The sequence below is a fragment of the Ranitomeya imitator genome, chromosome 2 (genome assembly GCF_032444005.1).
Source record: "Ranitomeya imitator isolate aRanImi1 chromosome 2, aRanImi1.pri, whole genome shotgun sequence".
NCBI classification, from domain to species: domain Eukaryota; kingdom Metazoa; phylum Chordata; class Amphibia; order Anura; family Dendrobatidae; genus Ranitomeya; species Ranitomeya imitator.
Genome location: NC_091283.1, coordinates 845,079,072 through 845,105,722, shown reverse-complemented (window position 1 = coordinate 845,105,722; position 26,651 = coordinate 845,079,072). Strand labels below are relative to the sequence as shown.

The 26,651-nt window shown below is 46.0% G+C and overlaps 1 protein-coding gene across 4 annotated transcripts in view; it reads right to left on the bottom strand.

The window, feature by feature from the left end:
* VTI1A (vesicle transport through interaction with t-SNAREs 1A) overlaps positions 1-26,651 on the bottom strand; it is a 508,838-nt gene that overhangs the window by 180,588 nt on the left and 301,599 nt on the right. For all 4 annotated transcript variants that reach the window (XM_069754293.1, XM_069754291.1, XM_069754294.1 and 1 more), the window contains one exon: positions 88-158. In XM_069754293.1, the coding sequence (XP_069610394.1) occupies positions 88-158 (71 nt within the window). The remainder of the gene's footprint in view (positions 1-87; positions 159-26,651) is intronic.

The window sequence follows — 26,651 nt, the reverse complement described above, 5'->3', positions numbered from 1 at the left end:
TGATGAATCTTGGACGGGGCAGGATTCCTCTGGTATACTCAGACATGGTCAATAGCCGATGAGAACAGTTCAGTAATGGCCGCTCACCCGGTCTCGCGCTCGCTGGATCTTCTCACGGTCTTGGCTCAGATTTTCCAAGATGTTCTGACCAACTTGCTCTGCAGGAGAAAAATATCCCACATTTAACTCAGCTCCTTAATATCCCAGAACACAGACTGCTTAATGTCACCCCTGCATGTGGGTGGATGGGAGAAGTTACTACCCCCGATCCCTCCAATACATAAAAACACCGTAAATCCACTGTCACCAGATCTGGTCCTGGGCGATCCACACTATGGGGAGATAACGGTGCAGCAGGAAGAATTGCCATCTACTATACTGTGGCGGATCCAAACATGGGGGCACGGGACCCTCTAATCTGATGAGGTGGGCCCCCACTAATCACACGTTCATGGTGCATTCCATTAATTTGGCAGAAATCCTCACAGATGTAGCAGAGCTTAGTTTGTTATTGAAATGTTAAATTGTGTTTGCTACTTTTTGCAGTTATCAGCCAACCCCAGCATATGTCTGTATAACTCCGGCAGTAATGTCACTGCACCCGGCTGACTACAGAGAGCAATCGCTCTTACGCAAGTGACAAATACACAGCGTGCTAATGATTCTGCAGCGCGAGAAGACGAAACTCATGAATAAATCTGGCGGTCACGCGGGTTCTGGCCATCACTTTCCCTGTGGCCGGAGTCTTCACTAGGACTGTGCCCAAGAGGAAGAATAAAATGTACCTGCACATAACGAGTGTTCCTGCCCAGAAGATGCAACTGACCCCAAAGTCATAGGGGAAGAGGACCCCACTGTAGCCCCTCAGCCCTGTAGCCTTTAAGAGCCCCCCGTTCTGTACCTGAGCAGATGGCACCATGCACCAGAGGCTACGGGGTACACACAGCACTGATGGGGGTCATCAGCAGCCTGGTCCCGGTTTAGGACTAAGCCACCAAGAAATGACAAGTCTGCCCATCGCCTCCGCACAGGATGAAGCAAATGTGAACAGGTGCCAGCTGCAGTATGTACAGAAAAAAGGGCATCGTTGGTTTTTTTTTTTATTTTTTTTTTTATGGCATTCATTGTGCAGTGAAAAGTATCTGGAAACCAGATCCTCCAGGTCAATACGACTATGGAGATATCAAACTTGTAAAGGTTTTTTTTCATGTTCATGGTACAAAAGAAAAAAAAAATAAGGAAATTCATTAAAAAAATATATAAATAAAATGTCCTTATGTCGTCATTGACCGAGGGGGTTACATTTCCCTTTCTCCATCCCCGGGGCCGCGCCAGGATCATTCTGTGCGGAATGAAGGACGGTTATCGATACATTATCGTGGGGTATAAAATTAACTAAAAGAATCCCACCATGTTGGTGTTTCCAGGTCGCTTCCCTCTATGGCGTCTTCGGTCTGGGGTAATACACTTTAGATTTTGATACATCAGACTATTATGGACGCAGTGATATCAAATATGTGTTTTCTTTCTTTATTATTAAAGTTGGGAAACGGGAGACATTTGGATTTTTATATGTTTTTGAAAACATTTTTTTGTATTTTTTTTTTTTTTTTACATAATTTTTTCAGGACTGGAACCTAAGGTCGTCTGACGGCTTGTATCAGATACGGCAATAGTATCACAATATACCGACATAACGACGATCTCCTATGAAGCCCAGACATTGGCCTCACTGCAGGATCAAGATGGCAGCCACACGGGGTCACCGGACCCCCAGACGCCATGACGACCCACTGGAACCCTGCGATATTATTTGGACCGCGGGGGTTGATGGGAGCCAGACGCGTGGACTGGAGATTGCGCAATTTAAAGGAGACAGTCCGTGATTGACAGCGGCATTTCCGGCCCTCAATTCCACAAAATTAACATAAAAAGCTCCGTGTGAACGAAGCCTGAGGCTGCTAATCATTAATACTGGATCCCACCTTGCCTTTAAATCTGTCCACTCTCAACCTTAGCCCCTTCATGACCCAGCCTATTTTGACCTTAAAGACCTTGCCGTTTTTTGCAATTCTGACCAGTGTCCCTTTATGAGGTAAAAACTCAGGAACGCTTCAACGGATCCTAGCGGTTCTGAGATTGTTTTTTCGTGACATATTGGGCTTCATGTTAGTGGTAAATTTAGGTCAATAAATTCTGCGTTTATTTGTGATAAAAACGGAAATTTGGCGAAAATTTTGAAAATTTCGCAATTTTCACATTTTGAATTTTTATTCTGTTAAACCAGAGAGATATGTGACACAAAATAGTTAATAAATAACATTTCCCACATGTTTACTTTACATCAGCACAATTTTGGAAACAAAATTTTTTTTTGTTAGGAAGTTATAAGGGTTAAAATTTGACCAGCGATTTCTCATTTTTACAACGAAATTTACAAAACCATTTTTTTAGGGACCACCTCACATTTGAAGTCAGTTTGAGGGGTCTATATGGCTGAAAATATCCAAAAGTGACACGATTCTAAAAACTGCACCCCTCAAGGTACTCAAAACCACATTCAAGAAGTTTATTAACCCTTCAGGTGCTTCACAGCAGCAGAAGCAACATGGAAGGAAAAAATGAACATTTAACTTTTTAGTCACAAAAATTATCTTTTAGCAACAATTTTTTTATTTTCCCAATGGTAAACGGAGAAACTGAACCACGAAAGTTGTTGTCCAATTTGTCCTGAGTACGCTGATACCTCATATGTGGGGGTAAACCACTGTTTGGGCGCACGACAGGGCTTGGAAGGGAAGGAGCGCCATTTGACTTTTTGAATCAAAAATTGGCTCCACTCTTTAGCGGACACCATGTCACGTTTGGGGAGCCCCCGTGTGCCTAAAAATTGGACCTCCCCCACAAGTGACCCCATTTTGGAAACTAGACGCCCCAAGGAACTTATCTAGATGCATAGTGAGAACTTTGAACCCCCAGGTGCTTCACAAATTGATCCGTAAAAATGAAAAAGTACTTTTTTTTCACAAAAAAATTCTTTTAGTCTCAATTTTTTCATTTTCACATGGGCAACAGGATAAAATGGATCCTAAAATGTGTTGGGCAATTTCTCCTGAGTACACCAATACCTCACATGTGGGGGTAAACCACTGTTTGGGCACATGGTAAGGCTCGGAAGGGAAGGAGCGCCATTTGACTTTTTGAATGAAAAATTATTTCCATCGTTAGCGGACACCATGTCGCGTTTGGAGAGCTCCTGTGTGCCTAAACATTGGCGCTCCCCCACAAGTGACCCCATTTTGGAAACTAGACCCCCCAAGGAACTTATTTAGATGCCTAGTGAGCACTTTAAACCCTCAGGTGCTTCACAAATTGATCTGTAAAAATGAAAAAGTACTTTTTTTTCACAAAAAAATTATTTTCACCTCAAATTTTTCATTTTCACATAGGCAGTAGGATAAAATGGATCATAAAATTTGTTGGGCAATTTCTCCCGAGTACGCCGATACCTCATATGTGGGGGTAAACCACTGTTTGGGCACTCGGCAGGGCTCGGAAGGGAAGGCGTGCCATTTGACTTTTTGAATGGAAAATTAGCTCCAATTGTTAGCGGACACCATGTCGCGTTTGGAGAGCCCCTGTGTGCCTAAACATTGGATCTCCCCCACAAGTGACCCCATTTTGGAAACCAGACCCCCCAAGGAACTTATCTAGATGCATATTGAGCACTTTAAACCCCCAGGTGCTTCACAGAAGTTTATAACGCAGAGCCATGAAAATAAAAAATAATTTTTTTTTCCTCAAAAATGATTTTTAGCCTGGAATTTCCTATTTTGCCAAGGATAATAGGTGAAATTGGACCCCAAATATTGTTGTCCAGTTTGTCCTGAGTACGCTGATACCCCATATGTGGGGGTAAACCACTGTTTGGGCGCACGGCAGGGCTCGGAAGGGATGGCACGCCATTTGGCTTTTTAAATGGAAAATTAGCTCCAATCATTAGCGGACACCATGTCACGTTTGGAGAGCCCCTGTGTGCCTAAACATTGGAGATCCCCCAGAAATGACACCATTTTGGAAACTAGACCCCCAAAGGAACTAATCTAGATGTGTGGTGAGGACTTTGAACCCCCAAGTGCTTCACAGAAGTTTATAACGCAGAGCCATGAAAATAAAAAAAATTAATTATTTTCTCAAAAATGATCTTTTAGCCTGCAATTTTTTATTTTCCCAAGGGTAACAGGAGAAATTTGACCCCAAAAGTTGTTGTCCAGTTTCTCCTGAGTACGCTGATACCCCATATGTGGGGGTAAATCACTGTTTGGGCACATGCCGGGGCTCGGAAGTGAAGTAGTGACGTTTTGAAATGCAGACTTTGATGGAATGCTCTGCGGGTGTCACGTTGCGTTTGCAGAGCCCCTGATGTGGCTTAACAGTAGAAACCCCCCACAAGTGACCCCATTTTGGAAACTAGACCCCCAAAGGAACTTATCTAGATGTGTGGTGAGCACTTTGAACCCCCAAGTGCTTCATAGAAGTTTATAATGCAGAGCCGTGAAAATAATAAATACGTTTTCTTTCCTCAAAAATAATTATTTAGCCCAGAATTTTTTATTTTCCCAAGGGTTACAGGAGAAATTGGACCCCAATATTTGTTGTCCAGTTTCTCCTGAGTACGCTGATACCCCATGAGTGGGGGTAAACCACTGTTTGGGCACACGTCGGGGCTCAGAAGGGAAGTAGTGACTTTTGAAATGCAGACTTTGATGGAATGGTCTGCGGGTGTCACGTTGCGTTTGCAGAGCCCCTGGTGTGCCTAAACAGTAGAAACCCCCCACAAGTGACCCCATTTTAGAAACTAGACCCCCCAAGGAACTTATCTAGATATGTGGTGAGCACTTTGAACCCCCAAGTGCTTCACAGACGATTACAACGCAGAGCCGTGAAAATAAAAAATCATTTTTCTTTCCTCAAAAATTATGTTTTAGCAAGCATTTTTTTAGATTCACAAGGGTAACAGGAGAAATTGGACCCCAGTAATTGTTGCGCAGTTTGTCCTGAGTATGCTGGTACCCCATATGTGGGGGTAAACCACTGTTTGGGCACACGTCAGGGCTCGGAAGTGAGGGAGCACCATTTGACTTTTTGAATACGAGATTGGCTGGAATCAATGGTGGCGCCATGTTGCGTTTGGAGACCCCTGATATGCCTAAACAGTGGTAACCCCTCAATTCTATCTCCAACACACCCCTAAACCTTATCCCAACTGTAGCCATAACCCTAATCACAACCCTAACCACAACCCTAATTCCAACCCTAACCCTAAGGCTATGTGCCCACGTTGCGGATTCGTGTGAGATATTTCCGCACCATTTTTGAAAAATCCGCGGGTAAAAGGCACTGCGTTTTACCTGTGGATTTTCCGCAGATTTCCAGTGTTTTTTGTGCGGATTTCACCTGCGGATTCCTATTGAGGAACAGGTGTAAAACGCTGCGGAATCCGCACAAAGAATTGACATGCTGCGGAAAATACAACGCAGCGTTTCCGCGCGGTATTTTCCGCACCATGGGCACAGCGGATTTGGTTTTTCATATGTTTACATGGTACTGTAAACCTGATGGAACACTGCTGCGAATCCGCAGCGGCCAATCCGCAGCCAAATCCGCACAGTGTGCACATAGTCTAATTCTAAAGGTATGTGCACACGCTGCGGAAAACGCTGCGGATCCGCAGCAGTTTCCCATGAGTTTACAGTTCAATGTAAACCTACGGGAAACAAAAATCGCTGTACACATGCTGCGGAAAAACTGCACGGAAACGCAGCGGTTTACATTCCGCAGCATGTCACTTCTTTGTGCGGATTCCGCAGCGGTTTTACAACTGCTCCAATAGAAAATCGCAGTTGTAAAACCGCAGTGAAATGCGCAGAAAAACACGCGGTAAATCCGCCATAAATCCGCAGCGGTTTAGCACTGCGGATTTATCAAATCCGCAGCGGAAAAATCCGCAGAGGACCAGAATACGTGTGCACATACCGAAACCCTAACCCTAACCCTACCCCTAGCCCTAACCCTACCCCTACCCCTACCCCTAACCCTACCCCTATTCTAACATTAGTGGGAAAAAAAATTTCTTTATTTTTTTTATTGTCCCTACCTATGGGGGTGACAAAGGGGGGGGGTCATTTATTATTTTTTTTATTTTGATCACTGAGATATAATCTATCTCAGTGATCAAAATGCACTTTGGAACGAATCTGCCGGCCGGCAGATTCGGCGGGCGCACTGCGCATGCGCCCGCCATTTTGGAAGTTGGCGGCGCCCAGGGAGAAGACGGACGGGACCCCGGCTGGATCGGTAAGTATGATGGGGTGGGGGGGACCACGGGGGGGGATCGGAGCACGGGGGGGGGGAATCGGAGCGCGGGAGGGGTGGAACGGAGCACGGGGGGCGTGGAACGGAGCACGGGGGGGCTGGAATGGAGCACGGGGGGGTTTAACGGAGCACCGGGGGGGTGGATCGGAGTGCAGGGGGGGTGATTGGAGCACGGGGGGGTGATTGGAGCACGGGGGGAGCGGACAAGAGCACGGGGGGTGCGGAGCACAGGACGGAGGGGAGCCGGAGCAGTGTACCGGCCAGATCGGGGGGCTGGGGGGGCGATCGGTGTGGTGGGGTGGGGGCACATTAGTATTTCCAGCCATGGCCGATGATATTTCAGCATCGGCCATGGCTGGATTGTAATATTTCACCAGTTATAATAGGTGAAATATTACAAATCGCTGATTGGCAGTTTCACTTTCAACAGCCAATCAGAGCGATCGTAGCCACGAGGGGGTGAAGCCACCCCCCCTGGGCTAAACTACCACTCCCCCTGTCCCTGCAGATCGGGTGAAATGGGAGTTAACCCTTTCACCCGGCCTGCAGGGACGCGATCTTTCCATGACGCCACATAGGCGTCATGGGTCGGATTGGCACCGACTTTCATGACGCCTACGTGGCGTCATGGGTCGGGAAGGGGTTAGAGATAAGAGTTTGATCAGAATAGTTAGGACCCATCTATAAGGTTCGCCTTGAAGTGGCTGGTGGGCACAAAAGTGCATTCCGGGCCCCCATTTTATCTGTGTAGTCTATATGGCCGTAATGCAGTATATATTTCACATATACGATGTTTGCTCTGTGCTTTTGTGGTGCGCTCCGGAAATCCCTAGAATCCATAGCAAATAAAAAAAAGACATCCAGAACTAAAGAAATCTGCGGCCCACCGCATCACTACTGTGCAAGAAACGAGCGGCCCCCAACTCACACAAGTGCAGCAGTCAGAGGTGAAGGTGATCTGCAGCAGGAAACTCAGAGAAAAAGTACAAACTATGGAGAGAGAAGTGTGACCCCTGCAGGCCGTCCTGGGAATCACAGGAGAAGTCTACAGGTGTGAAGGAAGGAGGCAGCGAGAAGAGACTCCCCGACCTCCACCAACCTTAACCCAAATGCAGAATCTGCTAATCTTATCATTACATTTCATTTTGTTATGTTCTGTTTTGAATGATGATTTTTACACTTTTCCAGTGCAAAGGAAATGGAAACCATCAACAAGCAGGCGTCTGCTATCAGGTCACTCAGATCAGCTGCTGCTTCCAGCAACAACTATCAAATGCACAGACATAGTGAGACACAAGTCACTGAGGAGCCCTGACCACTGGAGGGGGAGACAAAAGTACACGTCTGTATGTACACAGTGACTGCACCAGCAGAATAGTGAGTGCAGCTCTGGAGTATAATACAGGAGGTAACTCAGGATCAGTAATGTAATGTATGTACACAGTGACTGCACCAGCAGAATAGTGAGTGCAGCTCTGGGGTATAATACAGGAGGTAACTCAGGATCAGTAATGTAATGTATGTACACAGTGACTGCACCAGCAGAATAGTGAGTGCAGCTCTGGGGTATAATACAGGATGTAACTCAGGATCAGTAATGTAATGTATGTACACAGTGACTGCACCAGCAGAATAGTGAGTGCAGCTCTGGGGTATAATACAGGAAGTAACTCAGGATCAGTAATGTAATGTATGTACACAGTGACTGCACCAGCAGAATAGTGAGTGCAGCTCTGGGGTATAATACAGGATGTAACTCAGGATCAGTAATGTAATGTATGTACACAGTGACTGCACCAGCAGAATAGTGAGTGCAGCTCTGGGGTATAATACAGGAAGTAACTCAGGATCAGTAATGTAATGTATGTACACAGTGACTGCACCAGCAGAATAGTGAGTGCAGCTCTGGGGTATAATACAGGATGTAACTCAGGATCAGTAATGTAATGTATGTACACAGTGACTGCACCAGCAGAATAGTGAGTGCAGCTCTGGGGTATAATACAGGAAGTAACTCAGGATCAGTAATGTAATGTATGTACACAGTGACTGCACCAGCAGAATAGTGAGTGCAGCTCTGGGGTATAATACAGGATGTAACTCAGGATCAGTAATGTAATGTATGTACACAGTGACTGCACCAGCAGAATAGTGAGTGCAGCTCTGGAGTATAATACAGGATGTAACTCAGGATCAGTAATGTAATGTATGTACACAGTGACTGCACCAGCAGAATAGTGAGTGCAGCTCTGGGGTATAATACAGGATGTAACTCAGGATCAGTAATGTAATGTATGTACACAGTGACTGCACCAGCAGAATAGTGAGTGCAGCTCTGGGGTATAATACAGGAAGTAACTCAGGATCAGTAATGTAATGTATGTACACAGTGACTGCACCAGCAGAATAGTGAGTGCAGCTCTGGGGTATAATACAGGATGTAACTCAGGATCAGTAATGTAATGTATGTACACAGTGACTGCACCAGCAGAATAGTGAGTGCAGCTCTGGAGTATAATACAGGAGGTGACTCAGGATCAGTAATGTAATGTATGTACACAGTGACTGCACCAGCAGAATAGTGACTGCAGCTCTGGGGTATAATACAGGAGGTAACTCAGGATCAGTAATGTAATGTATGTACACAGTGACTGCACCAGCAGAATAGTGAGTGCAGCTCTGGAGTATAATACAGGAGGTAACTCAGGATCAGTAATGTAATGTATGTACATAGTGACTGCACCAGCAGAATAGTGAGTGCAGCTCTGCAGTATAATGCAGGATGTAACTCAGGATCAGTAATGTAATGTTTGTACACAGCGACTGCACCAGCAGAATAGTGAGTGCAGCTCTGGAGTATAATACAGGATGTAACTCAGGATCAGTAATGTAATGTATGTACACAGTGACTGCACCAGCAGAATAATGAGTGCAGCTCTGGAGCATAATACAGGATGTAACTCAGGATCAGTAATGTAATGTATGTACACAGTGACTGCACCAGCAGAATAGTGAGTGCAGCTCTGGGGTATAATACAGGAGGTAACTCAGGATCAGTAATGTAATGTATGTACATAGTGACTGCACCAGCAGAATAGTGAGTGCAGCTCTGCAGTATAATGCAGGATGTAACTCAGGATCAGTAATGTAATGTTTGTACACAGTGACTGCACCAGCAGAATAGTGAGTGCAGCTCTGGGGTATAATACAGGAGGTAACTCAGGATCAGTAATGTAATGTATGTACATAGTGACTGCACCAGCAGAATAGTGAGTGCAGCTCTGCAGTATAATGCAGGATGTAACTCAGGATCAGTAATGTAATGTTTGTACACAGTGACTGCACCAGCAGAATAGTGAGTGCAGCTCTGGGGTATAATATAGGATGTAACTCAGGATCAGTAATGTAATGTACACAGTGACTGCACCAGCAGAATAGTGAGTGCAGCTCTGGGGTATAATATAGGATGTAACTCAGGATCAGTAATGTAATGTATGTACACAGTGACTGCACCAGGAGAATAGTGAGTGCAGCTCTGGGGTATAATACAGGATGTAACTCAGGATCAGTAATGTAATGTATGTACACAGTGACTGCACCAGCAGAACAGTGAGTGCAGCTCTGGAGTATAATACAGGATCAGTAATGTATGTACACAGCAGGGCAGACACACATAGAAGAAGCCTCTGTGTCAGTCCAGTTTGTCGCCATCATGCTTTGGAGGAGGTAGTAGCCCCCTGATCTCCTGGGTCCCTGCGCGCAGGCATAGGTTGCACCAGTGGTACGTCCGCCCCTGGTATACAGGGAATTTACAGTTTATGCAGTTTTTATGTTTTATACCTCCTGATAATAGATTCTTTTTGATAAATTAACAGCTAAATCCAGAGAACAGTTTCCATTAATACTAAATATAGGTCAATCATGCGGGTCTGGTACACAGGAGCGGCACATGTTTATTCTAGCAGGTCCTAATAAGTGTGGGTGCGGGTGGCAGCGTTTGACACCTTTGCAGGGTGTGAGAGGAGATTGTTAGTGAGAGGTTTTAGAGCTTTCTATTCTCCCATTATCAGACAGATTTACATCCAGATACTGCAGGTCTGCTCTCCAGAGAATGGAGGCAGAATAAGCAGCTGGAACCACAGATGTCAGAGAATACAGGGAGGTTCTGCCGGGACCGGACCGTCCATTGTGAGATATTAGGAGACCACGGACCGGGCCCTGGTCATACTGTAATAGAGAGATGTCTGGACCATCAGATGCCGGATTACAGGCGTCTCACCGTATATCTCTATGGTTGAATAATGTGGATGAAATGATCGGCAGTTGCAGTTTCTTATTGGTACTTGTTTACACTTTGGAGCATGCTATCCGGCTTCGATCCCCCATGGGGTGCGGATTGTTACTTATATGGGGGGGGGGGAGGGGTGTTAGGGGGCTGGGGGTGCTTATCTCATTTTATTTAGATGTTGTTTTTTTTTTTATCAGGGATTCGATTCTTTTTCTGTTACTAGAAGTGAAAAAAGCGAAGCGCAGAGTCTCGTCAGACCTGTAATTCATTGTCTGCCTCTACATGTGACTGCCTCCATTTAGTTCCTATCCATTAGCGCAGCACTGCCGGGATGTGCGGCTCCGAATAAACCCGTGTCACTTTGATAAATAGCGGCTTCCTCAGCTGATTTCGGAGGACAAACAAAAAAATCAACCCTCTGAGGAAGGGGGGGCACGTGGAGCCGAGCGGGCCGGAACCAACGCCAGATTTGGCACTTGAGGATTCAATCTGTACCGGAGATCCGCCGGCTCGTGTAGGGTTAATAATATCGGCACCCACAGATGAATAATTGAGCGTGTGATGAATTTTACAACAGTCGATTCAAGTTTTACAGACCACTGCTACAAGTCTTCCAGCCAAAAAAAAACACATATATTTTCTAAAATCTCATTTAAATAGGAGTCCACTGGGAGAAGGAGAACGCACTCGCTTCTGGAGCTTATACTTTTACTGGAGCATCATTAGCTTAAAAATAAAAAATAAAACATTCTGGCAATTAATAATGGGGAGCGCAGATTTCATTGCAAACTTTGATTTCCCGCCTGTTTACACTTTTCCTTTTTTTTTTTTTTTCTCCTCACAAAAATTGTAAGTGAATTTGGAGATAAGAGGCCGGGCCGGGCAGATCCTCAACCTTTTCCTTTAATGTTTTTTTTTTCTTCTTGGCCATGAAGTCTCCAATTCTGGCAAAAAATATATACTCATTAAAAAAGAATAAAAAATACAAGCATTAAAAAGTTTACTTTGTGTAAGAGCTTTTAGATATGTACATAGTTACAAATAACTCTGCTACAAAGTATCGAGCGAGTCCGGGCCGAGGTCTGCAAGAAATCCTACAACTAGTATAGGTAAATGTTCCCGTAAGTTAAAGAAAAAGACTAAAAAAGTATCTAAGTCGCCCTTCTAGGCATTGGCGTCAGCGGCAGACTAAGGCTCCTTTCACACTAGAGTCGGAATCTCCCCGTCGCAATGCGTTGGGGAGAGATTCCGACGCTAGCGTTTGCTGCATTGCACAATGGAGGCAGCGGATGCATTTTTCCGGCGCATCTGCTGCCCCATTGTAAGGTGCGGGGAGGTGGGGGCGGAGTTCCGGCAGCGCATGCGCGGTCGGAAAAAGCGGTCAGTCGGGAGAAAAAAACGTTACATGTAGGGTTCTTTTCTCCCGACGGTCCGCCAAAGCACGACGCATCCGTTGCAAGATGGATGCGAAGTGTGGCAATCCGTCGCAAATGCGTCGTCAGTAGAAGTCTATGGGGAAAAAACGCATCCTGCAAGCACTTTTGCAGGATGCGTTTTTTCTGCAAAACGACGCATTGTGACGGATTTAAAAAAACGCTAGTGTGAAAGTAGCCTAAGAGGTGAGAGCGGGCAAACAAGCAAAACACCTCGACTTAAGCGACTTAAAAGTGTCCAATTTCTGGAGATTTTAATTTATTGTTTTAGAATTTTGATTACTTACTATACAAATATATGATTTTTTTTTTTTAGGTAACACAACTTAATTTACTGATGAGGTGACCACAGACACATAGAAAAAATATTGGTATCAGTGGGATGTGATAGATGCGAGAATATTTATTACAAGGTGAAGTAAAGCGATTATACAGAACCAACGAGACAAAAAAAAACCCCAAATTGTTGCACAAAAATAAAATGATGTTTTTTGGTCTAAGGTTATCAGACTTTCTGGATTATTGGAAGCAGGATTGACGTAATGTTACCACTGTCAGGCCTTTTCTCTTACAAAAGTCTGTAAAATCAGTTCTCGCATGAACGACGCAAAGCCAAAATCGTTAACAATCATAAAATGTAACAATCTAACAATTTTACCAACACTTCTAGGAAAAGGAAGCCGAACGAGCACATAAGAAAGTTTAAGAACATAACAATCAGCCTCCTATTGCAGACCCTAGTTTTGGAAAAAGAAGATGGCGTCCACGATGGAACAATCACTTTAATTTTATTCTTTTTTAGCCGTGAATTAGTCGAGTCCCAAAAACTTTTTGAAACTAAATGTCAAACTTAAAACAACAAAAAAAAATCTTTGACAATAGGTTTTTTTTTTTATTGGTTATATAAAGCAAATTAATAGGAAGGAGCCAAGAAGGACGGATTGTATAAATTCTGCGGATGTGGGTAAAAAACACACAGGGCCACTGTGACAGTGGTGTCTTCATGCGCTGACCCCGCTGATCTGATAGAATGAACCTCGGCCATGAAGGGTCTAAGGAAAAGTTGAACTTTTTCTGACAGTACAAAAGCCATCTTGGGGTGAAGGGCTCCTTAGCCTATGAGCCAGCGAGATGCGTTCCCTCCTTTGAATACAAATTAGCGATGCATAATCACGGCATATTCATAAGGCCTTTTGCCTCTTTTCCTCCAGTGAATGCTGTATAATTCATCGCATGTGCCCCGACCCCGGCTCGCTCCTGTTCTGACAAATCATACTTGATTAAGACAAATCTTTATTAGCTAGCTAGTCAACTTTCTCATTTATCATTTGCAAATCTCATTCTGCGTTTTTTTTTTTTTTTTTAAATTAATTTATTTATTGTTTTCCGGGTGTAACAGGAGCGGACAGCGAGGGGCTTCTCATTCCAGACATTTAAAAAATTGCTTGTTACAAAGGAGAAGTGCAAAGTGGAACACGATGGTCCATAATAGATGATAAAACGCGGCTTTAATAGGTAGAAATTACAAGGCAGGGGCAGCAAACAAAGCAATTATACCAGCCGGGCTTAGAAAGGGGAGAAAAAGCAGAACGCTAATAAGCCAGAACAATCCTAAGCACTCGTGACTTTCTCGCTTTAATCGGCGCCAACACCAAAAAAGTTGGGGCAAAAATATAACTAAAAAAATCATAAAAAGATTTATTGTTTTTTTATTTATAAGACTTTAAAAAGATGTTTAATTTCAACTATTTTATTTAAAATATTTGGATTAAGTTTGATGTCGTTCTCATGGTCTCCAAGAGATGAGGATGACCATACAACACTTGAAGGACTTCTCTCAAGATGGACGGACTCCTGCTATAAACATGCAAGTATTTCTCGGCTAAGCGTGCGTGTCTATTGCAATGGGAAAAAGGGCACAAGCTGCCTCCAGATTCCTCTACTCCCTTTAGACGTTCCACTGTCCTCCCCAAGAACCCTTGGAAGAAGCTCGTCTTCTGCAGAAGCAGCACTGGACATGGAGCAAACAAACATCGATCCTTCATGGTCCTTCCCACCCTCACGAGCACTGCGCTAAGAGCAGGCCCAGGACAGAAGAGGGAATTTGGGTGTTTATGGGCAGCAATTACTGTGGACCCATAAAACACTGATGCCCATGGGAATACTCCCCCAACCGGAGACCCCTTTGGAATACAACCAATGTCACTGGATTCGAGGTGGGCTACATAATGGAGGAAAGTCATCCGAACCTGACCACTGTGGCCGGATTGGTAGAGCTAATAAGAGTGGGCAGGTGTAGTGCAGACACAAGTGAGTGGCCTTGGCTGATCCCTTCCTTCCACTGTAAACCTACGTACGCTCGGGCTGAGCATTTGTGTGCGCAAAAGAGCTGAAAAATTAGCTGTGGGATCAGCAGGTCTTCAGCACCGAGAGGGCCTGGGCAACGTCTACAGAGTCTTATAGGGTCTCAAGTAAAGAGATTAGCAAAGCAGCAGTCTGTGGCGGGGAGGCAAGAGCCCTGAGGACCTCCTCCTACCTGCTGGCATCATTGGCTTCTCTTCTGCTGTGGGTCAATGCACTGACACCGCTCTGGGCCTGCTGTAGGAAGGATGGGGGTTCTGCTGTGGGTCAATGCACGGACGTCGCTCCGGGCCTGCTGTAGGAAGGATGGGGGATCGGCTGTGAGTCCATACACTGACACCGCTCTGGGCCTGCTGTAGGAAGGATGGGGGTTCTGCTGTGGGTCAATGCACTGACGTCGCTCCGGGCCTGCTGTAGGAAGGATGGGGGATCGGCTGTGGGTCCATACACTGACACCGCTCTGGGCCTGCTGTAGGAAGGATGGGGGTTCTGCTGTGGGTCAATGCACGGACGTCGCTCCGGGCCTGCTGTAGGAAGGATGGGGGATCGGCTGTGGGTCCATACACTGACACCGCTCTGGGCCTGCTGTAGGAAGGATGGGGGTTCTGCTGTGGGTCAATGCACTGACACCGCTCCGGGCCTGCTGTAGGATGGATGGGGGATCGGCTGTGGGTCCATACACTGACACCGCTCTGGGCCTGCTGTAGGAAGGATGGGAGGTCTGCTGTGGGTCAATGCACTGACACCGCTCTGGGCCTGCTGTAGGAAGGATGGGGGATCGGCTGTGGGTCAATGCACTGACACCACTCCGGGCCTGCTGTAGGGAGGATGGGGGTTCTGCTGTGGGTGAATGCACTGACACCGCTCCGGGCCTGCTGTAGGAAGGATGGGAGGTCTGCTGTGGGTCAATGCACTGACACCATTCCGGGCCTGCTGTGGGTCCATGCACTGACACCGCTCCGGGCTTGCTGTAGGAAGGATGGGAGGTCTGCTGTGGGTCCATGCACTGACACCGCTCCGGGCCGGCTGTAGGAAGGATGGGAGGTCTGCTGTGGGTCCATGCACTGACACCGCTCCGGGCCTGCTGTAGGAAGGATGGGAGGTCTGCTGTGGGTCCATGCACTGACACCGCTCCGGGCCGGCTGTAGGAAGGATGGGAGGTCTGCTGTGGGTCCATGCACTGACACCGCTCCGGGCCTGCTGTAGGAAGGATGGGAGGTCTGCTGTGGGTCCATGCACTGACACCGCTCCGGGCCGGCTGTAGGAAGGATGGGAGGTCTGCTGTGGGTCCATGCACTGACACCGCTCCGGGCCGGCTGTAGGAAGGATGGGAGGTCGGCTGTGGGTCCATGCACTGACACCGCTCCGGGCCTGCTGTAGGATGGATGGGGGTTCGCAGAGCTCTGGACTCTGGTGTTTCGTACTTGATTTCAATTGGACGATTTATGCAGTAATACTTCTTATTCTGAAGATCTACTTGCTCAGATTGGCTCCGCTGCATGAGCAGAATGTCCTCACACTCACAGCACAGAGAATGAGTCCAAACTAAAAGTGACAAAATATGTATCAAAATGCTAAAAACATTGACACTTAGAAGGAATCTGTGACCAGGTTTTTGGTAACCCATCTGAGATTAGTATGATATAGGGACGGAGGCCTTGATTCCAGCGATGTATCTCTTACAGGGCTGCTTGCTGCAGTTTTGATAATATCACTGTTTTATCTCCTGCAGATCCATTAGTGCTCTAAATGCTGAGCTCTGCAAAACCCACCCACACTCCTGATTGGCTGCTTTCTGTGTATAACTCCGCCCCCACCATTGATTGCCTATACACAGTAAGCTGCCTATCAGTGGTGGGGGCGGAGTTATACAGAGCTAATAAACCTGCAGCAAGCAGCCCAGTAAGTGACACATCGCTGGATTCAGGGTCTCTGTCTCTACATTATGCTGCTCTCAGATTAGGTGGGGACAGACTCCCCTTAGAGAGTTAAACAAGTGTATTCCCTTTTTCTGTTAGGACCAAAGTAAAAAAATAAAATAAAAAAGTAAATTAATCTCCAGGCGTAAAGTTTCCTGCCGCCGCCACCTCTCCAGTTATTTTACAAATGTGTTAAACCAATACCAGCGACGTTGCGATTTCCCCAGTTTAAAACAGTTAGGGAAGATAATGAAAGCGCCCTCCCTGATTAAAGTCTTCACACTCCTAATCACAATCTGACAGTCAGATCAAAGATGTTTCGTTAAACCTCTCTTCTAATTGCGATTATAGCGCCACACCTCAGGCCTATCTCTCCAGCCCATGATTTTTTTTTTTATTTTTTTTTTCTTCAAGTCGAATTCTGCTTAAGAAAGATCTAACACTCCCTAACAGTTCATTATCCAATAAAACTATTCAAAGCTTGAAAGCAATCTACACAATTAGTCAGGACCTCAGGGAGCCGCCTGTATAGTGTCTATTATAGGCCGCCACATTAAAACACCTTAATTACATTTGTCAAAAGGATTTCATTAAAACATATCAGTGTTGTCATCCTCTGGATGTACGAATAGAAAAAAAGTGCATAAAATATAAAAATATACTTTACCATTATTTCTTCATATAAACAATCGCAATAAAAAAAATGGAAAAAATACAAGCGATCGTCTGCATCATCACTTTCTAGCGTTATTTGGCTAATTGAGCCTAATTATGTGATAATTAAGGACGTCTTAGCGGAATAGGTGTCGCTCACATTGGAGATTTATCTCTGTCACCTAGAACGGAGCACCGGATACGTCCCCCTGATATAAAAGCCAGTAAACAAGAGAACATTCATGTTGCTGTTACAATATAATAGACGCATGTAACATGCAACAAAAATCACTCAGATCGAAAGGAAAAGGAGGAAATGAGCAGTTCTTCAAATCGTCAGGTCAAGGTAGTCAGAAATCCTGTAGCCTAAAGGTCTTGATCAAAGAGAAAGTCATAGATAGGACGGGCTGGAAACAAAGGACGGGCTGGAAACAAAGGACGGGCCAAATGGAATGATTGTTCAGAAACAACTTGGAAAGGAAACCTCCTTGTCCAGATCATCATGGTGAGGCCGGTGGCAGCTGCAAGCCGCTCATGTGATGGGCAGTACAGCCCTCAAGAGGAAAGTCAACCAGAGACCTGACAGCCAAGTCACCCCTTACTCTATGCCGCACCACTTTATCAAAAGTACTTGCTAACTCCAGTGATAACTGCGGTGGTGGCCATACTGGCCGTCACCAAGATTTTACATGGTGCCATTCAGCTGGCCCTACACTAGAGACAGCAGTTGTGTGGGAAACATGCACATACCCGGTGTGTAAAGGATGTACTAGTAATTATAATGGCAAACCAACTATTGATCTATATCTTCAAATGTGACCTAATTTGGCCTTCTGCTTGTATCCATGTCCTGGACTAAACTTCTGCCTTCATCCATGACCTGAGCTAGGCTTCTGCCTTCATCCATGACCTGAGCTAGGCTTCTGCCTTCTTCGGTGACCTGAGCTAGGATTCTGCCTTCTTCGGTGACCTGAGCTAGGATTCTGCCTTCTTCGGTGACCTGAGCTAGGCTTCTGCCTTCATCGGTGACCTGAGCTAGGCTTCTGCCTTCATCGGTGACCTGAGCTAGGCTTCTACCTTCATCGGTGACCTGAGCTAGGCTTCTGCCTTCTTCGGTGACCTGAGCTAGGCCTCTGCCTCCATATGAGCCTGTAATAGGTATCTGCTTCAGTAAGTGGCCTGGTCGTGTGCCTATTTCCATGACTTGAGCTAGGCTTCTGCCTCTATACTTGGCTTGGTCCAGGCTTGTTTGGATATGTGGCCTGGGCTTCTGCCTCTGTCATCTGGGCAGGGCTTTGTAAGCTAAGCAGGTGTTTCAGGTCAACCCCCGATTAGGGCTTTTGCCTCTGTGACCTAAGAAAGGGTTTTGCCTCTGTTTGCGACCTGTTTCATCTCTATCTGTAACCTGGACAGGACTTCTTCCTCTATCAGAGACCCTGGCAGGGCTTCCACAGCTATTGATATCCTGGAGATGACTTCAGCTTCTATTCGTGTCCAGGACAGGCATTCTACTTGTATTCGCGATCTGCGCTTCTATTTGTGGCCTAAGCAGGGCTTCTCCACTATCTCTGACCTGGGGTTCCACAGCTATTCATATCTCGGGCAGGGTTCATGATCTGAGCTGGGATTCTCCATGTATCCATGATCTGGGGTTCTGCTCCCATCCATGATCTGGCCATGTCTTTTGACTTTCTCCCTGGCTTTATCATGGATTCTGCCTCTATACATATTCTGGGCAGGGCTTTTGCCTTCAGCTGTAACCTGGGCATTGCTTCTTCATCCATCTGTGACAAGACCTCAGCTTTTGCCTCTGTTTGTGACCAGGGTAAAGCTCCAACTATCATTTGGTGTGACCAACGTTCCATGTACTGACAACAATTGCAGCAGGAAAGAGACAAAAAAAATCCCAATTAGTCAAATCAATGTCACAGATTCCGGTCTTCAGGTTAATGTCTGAGATGATTTTGCGTCATTAGAGATGATGGCCAAAGTATTTGACATCTGCACAAAGGAATGACTAGTGTGCAGCCAACTCAAGAATCGCCATCATGAACTCGTGCCATATTTCAGGTATTTTTTAACAATATAACTATTAATGTCAGCTCCAGTTTATTCTTCAACTGAAAGGGGGAAACAACGGACTCCTTTTTATTAATGTGTCTTCCTATAGAACAATAAGGCATGTATGCAGCATACAGTTTATATTTTTAGGATTTATAGAAACATTTCCAGTGGAAGTCGTAGAGGAAAAAAAAAATCCAATTAGCCATTTTGATTAGAGCCTAGTTTTTCTTATATGGGATAATAAAAGAAGGGGTCACCTGGTCTAATAGAGTAATTATAAAACACAAGGAAATATTATACCCACAGTTATTCTTTATGACTGGCTGTGAGCGGTGCCATGGTCACAAATACTCGCCCAGAATGCGATCATATAAAATAACAATTTATTAACACCTGAATGAGATGGAAAATGCACAATGGTGGAGCCGCCGGCGTTACGAGTCCTGCGGTTTCTGCAATGTGTTAACCACACTCCAGCCTTCTGCACGCAGCTCCTGAGGGCACATAGAGGCACTTAGCCCGTCTGCGGAGGGCTGCCAGGCTGGACACTTAACAGCTCTCATGGCGAAGGGGAGCTCCACCAGTGACGGAAAAAGGGAAAAATGCTGGTCCAGACTCAGACTTATAGAAATGTATTATTGCATTGAAGGCTTCATATAATGTTTATCGCTTTATAAAAAGCTAAAAAAAATATAATAATTCCCAATCAGCTGGAGCGGAGCTGCAATCAGAACACTCTGCCTATATGTAAGACGTCTACCAAAAGGTCAAGATTATTTCAATGCGAGTCCAGATCCACGAGTCACCGTGCTTTCCAAAAAACTCTTAATGCCCCTGATCTTTGTAACTGTTCAGTATGTGGTTCGCAGGTCAGACAGAGGGACATCTTGGCTCCAAAACTAAAATTGTCCTATGAAAAATGTCCCAGTCGATCATCAGCCCAATTCAGATTCCTTCAGGCTCCGGATGCAATCTGTAGTCAACTCAACCACCAGAGCCCATTATTAGTACTTGGCCCAAGCCGGCCATGTTTGGTGAGATGTTCCACCAAAGTCTACGCTTTTCCGACCTCCGGAACTATAAGGAGGGTTTCACACCATGAAGTCCTTGTGGAATAGCTGCAAGAGCCCAATATTTCCTCATACATGGTGGAAGTTTCTGCCTTCCCTTGGTAGAAATACAGCATTGGGAACGGTCAGCACACAGTCCATACACAGAGAAGACTAAGACGAGCGTGAGAACTCACAGAATATCTGAAGAAATGTGTTCTTTTTTGGTTCCTCAGCCCCCCTTGGTCCAGTGCATATCTTGCTTCATAGACATCCATGGCTGGACTCCAGTGGTGATGACACTTACAAGCATCGGCCAAAGGAGTGGTTGACTCACTTTTTCAACATTTTTTCAATATATATGATTCTTATTAAAGGCAAATCCTCTGTCTTACATCAACTGGAAAAAAAAGCAAATATTGGCGGGACCTCTCCACACTCACAGTTTTTTCTACTTCAAGAGAGTGTAAGGCGGCTGTCGGACACCTAGTGGTTGGGAGATAAACTTGGAGTAATAAACTTGGAGCTTTAGTATATAAAGAACTGAAAGGGGTTAATCAGCCATAGCAGATTGATTGTGAGCAGCTAAAGAGTTGGGAGAGATGGCTGCTCACCATATCTCCACCCCTGGGTGCGGTTCACTGTGTAAATTGAGAAGTGTTTGTCTCACACAGGGCCATGTGTATGGAGGTGTGCAGATCTCCTGGATTGAGTGTCTCACACAGGGATGTGTATATGGAGGTGTGCAGATCTCCTGGGCTGAGTGCCTCACACAGGGCCATGTGTATGGAGATGTGCAGATCACCTGGATTGAGTGCCTCACACAGGGATGTGTATATGGAGGTGTGCAGATCTCCTGGGCTGAGTGCCTCACACAGGGCCATGTGTATGGAGGTGTGCAGATCTCCTGGATTGAGTGCCTCACACAGGGCCGTGTGTATGGAGGTGTGCAGATCTCCTGGGTTGAGTGCCTCACACAGGGCCGTGTGTATGGAGGTGTGCAGATCTCCTGGGTTGAGTGCCTCACACAGGGCCGTGTGTATGGAGGTGTGCAGATCTCCTGGATTGAGTGCCTCACACAGGGCCGTGTGTATGGAGGTGTGCAGATCTCCTGGGTTGAGTGCCTCACACAGGGCCGTGTGTATGGAGGTGTGCAGATCTCCTGGGTTGAGTGCCTCACACAGGGCCGTGTGTATGGAGGTGTGCAGATCTCCTGGATTGAGTGCCTTTCACAGAGGGCCGTGTGTATGGAGGTGTGCAGATCTCCTGGATTGAGTGCCTCACACAGGGCCGTGTGTATGGAGGTGTGCAGATCTCCTGGGTTGAGTGCCTCACACAGGGCCGTGTGTATGGAGGTGTGCAGATCTCCTGGGTTGAGTGCCTCACACAGGGCCGTGTGTATGGAGGTGTGCAGATCTCCTGGGCTGAGTGCCTTTCATACAGGGTCGTGTGTATGGAGGTGTGCAGATCTCCTGGGCTGAGTGCCTTTCACACAGGGCCATGTGTATGGAGGTGTGCAGATCTCCTGGGCTGAGTGCCTTTCACAGAGGGCCGTGTGTATGGAGGTGTGCAGATCTCCTGGGCTGAGTGCCTTTCATACAGGGTCGTGTGTATGGAGGTGTGCAGATCTCCTGGGTTGAGTGCCTCACACAGGGTCGTGTGTATGGAGGTGTGCAGATCTCCTAGGCTGAGTGCCTTTCACACAGGGCCATGTGTATGGAGGTGTGCAGATCTCCTGGGCTGAGTGCCTTTCATACAGGGTCGTGTGTATGAAGGTGTGCAGATCTCCTGGGCTGAGTGCCTCACACAGGGCTGTGTGTATGGAGGTGTGCAGATCTCCTGGGCTGAGTGCCTTTCATACAGCGTCCTGTGTATGGAGGTGTGCAGATCTCCTGGGCTGAGTGCCTTTCATACAGCGTCGTGTGTATGGAGGTGTGCAGATCTCCTGGGCTGAGTGCCTTTCATACAGGGTCGTGTGTTTGGAGGTGTGCAGATCTCCTGGGCTGAGTGCCTTTCACACAGGGCCATGTGTATGGAGGTGTGCAGATCTCCTGGGCTGAGTGCCTTTCATACAGGGTCGTGTGTATGAAGGTGTGCAGGTCTCGTGGGCTGAGTGCCTCACACAGGCCCGTGTGTATGGAGGTGTGCAGATCTCCTGGATTGAGTGCCTTTCATACAGGGCCATGTGTATGGAGGTGTGCAGATCTCCTGGGCTGAGTGCCTCACACAGGGCCATGTGTATGGAGGTGTGCAGATCTCCTGGGCTGAGTGCCTTTCACACAGGGCCGTGTGTATGGAGGTGTGCAGATCTCCTGGACTGAGTGCCTTTGCTAAAGGACCAAGAAGCTGGACGCTAAGCCAGGCAGGCCAATCAGCACGACTGTATGGACTTGCTACTTTATGTTTCACTTTGTGCCGGACAAGGGCTGTATTTAAGTTTTCCTGTGATGTGGTTTATGAGGACTGAAATATACCAGCCAAGCTTCAAATAGAAACGGTTCCTGTGATACCTCAGATCGCTCCCATATGAGTAGCACTGTTATAAGAGTTACATGTAACAATGGCAATAATTTATACAAATAAACCAGAAATATTTTAGCTCGAGTGATAATTTGCATCAACTGCAAAAGTAGATACATCAAGATGTATCACTATATGCTGAAATGGGGCAATTTATTTGCATTTTTCAGTTTTTTTTTAGGGGTATTCATACACTAGACTAGGTTTTTCAACAGAATCAGTTTGCTTCCCTATCCCTGTATCTAAATAGTCAATAGAGATGCCTGGCTGTACCCATCACTGGCACCAGAGAATATGGCCCACCATGCCATCTCCCAGGACATCTGCTCTCTCAGCCACAGTGGCTTAGTACGTGTGGTCATGAATCTGACCAGGGGTGACATTCAGTCTTGTGGGTTTCCTCCTATGCTTCATAATATAATGGCAGGTAACTATGAACAGGCGCAAAATATATTGTGAAGGGGCTGATGTAAGCGATGGCACACATGAAGTGTACTGCACTGTGGACTCTGTTGGTGCTTTATAAGCAAGGTAAAAAAATCAAATAATGAAGAAATACCCATTATAGATGACGAATCATTAGTATACAATAATTTGCATTGCTAGGTTGTCAAATATTGGACTCCTATTAGAGGACTACAGATTTTTCCTGATTTGAGCTTTTCCTCTTCACCGGTGAAGCGCTTTAAATCCTCACGTAGCTGAGAGACTCTCCGCCTAACCTCGGACCTTGCAGCGAAGAGCCACGAGCCGCTTTATAACCCATCATCATATTTGTTAAACATTATTTTTTCATCGGCTGTAATCCCAGGAGCGCTCAATGTTTAAACAGCTCCCTCCCATCCTAAGCTGTGCACTAATATCGATCCGCGCAGACTGACACATACCAAGAGGCATTTTCAATAATCAGCCCAGCTGTTCTGAGCCACTTGGCGCTGGAGCCTCTAACCCTTAGGTAAACAGCTCAAAACCGGGCGCCTTCTCCTTTGGCAAATGCATCCTTGTAATCTCTTGTTTAAGCTCTTCTGGTTTATTCCTCTCCAAATAAAGAACTTAATTCCTAATTGAAATTGCGTTACGGGGGCAAATTAAGTCACTTAGCACTTGGCTTGAGCCCTTCCAGCAGGCGAGCTGCAGACCACATATAGGTTACTGCCTATTGATAACCGATGTGAATGATGCCCTCTTAGGCTGCCCGTTTAGCATGGCATGCACACAAACAAGCAGTAGAGCATAATTGCTTTATATCAGGCCCGGCGTACTATACGGAGCACTGTCAGAGGGATGTGAATAATTCATCATTGTCTTCCTATTGATTTGCAGCTGTGAGTTTTTCCTTTTTTTCGGTTCTAAGAGATGCTGCCGTTATTTAGAAAAGGACGAGGCTTCTTGTTTTCCTTGAAGATAATTTGGTTTTACGTGTCCACACAATACACACAGCACCTTGTGGACTCGCACATTGCTCACTATTGCTCTCTTGTATCTGCAGGCTGCGCTACGTCGAGGTACAGAGTGTTACTCTTCTCTGCTTGTGTAAGACAATATAGAGGGGGAAACATGCAGAGGATAGACTGAAGGAGGAATCTGCAGAGGATAGAGAGGGATGAGTCTAGAGAGGATACACTGAAGGAGGAATCTACAGAGGATAGAGAGGGATGAGTCTACAGAGGATAGACTGAAGGAGGAATCTACAGAGGATAGAGAGGGACGAGTCTACAGAGGATAGACTGAAGGAGGAATCTACAGAGGATAGAGAGGGATGAGTCTACAGAGGATAGACTGAAGGAGGAATCTACAGAGGATAGAGAGGGACGAGTCTACAGAGGATAGACTGAAGGAGGAATCTACAGAGGATAGAGAGGGATGAGTCTACAGAGGATAGACTGAAGGAGGAATCTACAGAGGATAGAGAGGGATTAGTCTACAGAGGATAGACTGAAGGAGGAATCTACAGAGGATAGAGAGGGATGAGTCTACAGAGGATAGACTGAAGGAGGAATCTACAGAGGATAGAGAGGAATTAGTTTACAGAGGATAAACTGACAGAGGAATCTACACAGGACAGAGAGGGATTAGTCTACAGAGGATAAACTGATGGAGGAATCTACAGAGGATAGAGAGGGATTAGTCTACAGAGGATAAACTGATGGAGGAATCTACAGAGGATAGAGAGGGATTAGTCTACAGAGGATAGACTGAAGGAGGAATCTACAGAGGATAGAGAGGGATGAGTCTACAGAGGATAGACTGAAGGAGGAATCTACAGAGGATAGAGAGGGATTAGTCTACAGAGGATAAACTGACAGAGGAATCTGCAGAGGACAGAGAGGGATGAGTCTACAGAGGATAGTATGAAGGAGGAATCTACAGAGGATAGAGAGGGGTGAGTCTACAGAGGATACACTGAAGGAGGAATCTACAGAGGACAGAGAGGAATAAGTCTACAGAGGATAGAATGAAGGAGGAATCTACAGAGGATAGAGAGGAGTGAGTCTACAGAGGATACACTGAAGGAGGAATCTACAGAGGACAGAGAAGGATGAGTCTACAGAGGAGAGAATGAAGGAGGAATCTACAGAGGATAGAGAGGGGTGAGTCTACAGAGGATACACTGAAGGAGGAATCTACAGAGGACAGAAAGGGATGAGTCTACAGAGGAGAGAATGAAGGAGGAATCTACAGAGGATAGAGAGGGGTGAGTCTACAGAGGATAGAATGAAGGAGGAATCTACAGAGGACAGAGAGGGATGAGTCTACAGAGGAGAGAATGAAGGAGGAATCTACAGAGGATAGAGAGGAGTGAGTCTACAGAGGATACACTGAAGGAGGAATCTACAGAGGACAGAGAGGGATGAGTCTACAGAGGAGAGAATGAAGGAGGAATCTACAGAGGATAGAGAGGGGTGAGTCTACAGAGGATAGAATGAAGGAGGAATCTACAGAGGATAGAGAGGGATTAGTCTACATAGGATAAACAGAGGAAGGAGTCTACAAAAGGAAGGAGTCTACAGAGGATAGAGGGAGAAGTCTACAGAGAATTGACACAGGGAGGAGTCTACAGAGGCTAGACAGAAGGAGGAGTCTACAGAGGAGAGACAGAGGGAGCCATCTACAGAGTATCAACGGAGGGAGGAGTGTACGGAGGATAGACAGAGGGAGGAGATAAATTTATTTGCATTTTGCATTGAGAAATAAGTATTTGATGCCCTACCAACCATTAAGAGTTCTGGCTCCTACAGACCAGTTAGACGCTCCTAATCATCTCAATACCTGCATTAAAGACAGCTGTCTTACATAGTCTCCTTTATAAAAGGTTCCTTTATAACAGACTCAATCAGTCAGACTTTAACTTCTACAGCATGGGCAAGACCAAAGAAATTTATAAGGATGTCAGGAACAAGATCATAGAAGCACAAAGCTGGAAAGGGCTCCAAAACCATAAGGAAGACGCTGGGTGAGAAGGAGACAACTGTTGGTGCAATAGTAAGAAAATGGAAGAAATACAAAATGACTGTCAATCGACATCGATCTGGGGCACCATGCAAAATCTCACCTAGTGGGGTATCCTTTATCATGACGAAGGTGAGAAATCAACCTAAAACTAAACGAGGGGAAACTTGTTAATGATCTCAAGGCAGTTGGGACCACAGTCACCAAGAAAACCATTGGTAACACATTACGCCGTAAAGGTTTGAAATGCTGTAGTACCCGCAAGGTCCCCTGCTCAAGAAGGCTCAGACCCGTCTGAAGTTTGCCAATGAACACCTGGATGATTCTGTGAGTGATTGGGAGAAGGTGCTGTGGTCAGATGAGACAAAAATTGAGCTTTTTGCCATTAATTAAAATTGTCGTGTTTGGAGGAAGAGGAATGCTGCCTATGATCCAAAGAACACCATCCCCACTGTCAAGCAAGGAGGTGGAAACATCATGTTTTGGAGGTGTTTCTCTGCTAAGGGCACAGGACTACTGCACCGCATCAATGGGAGAA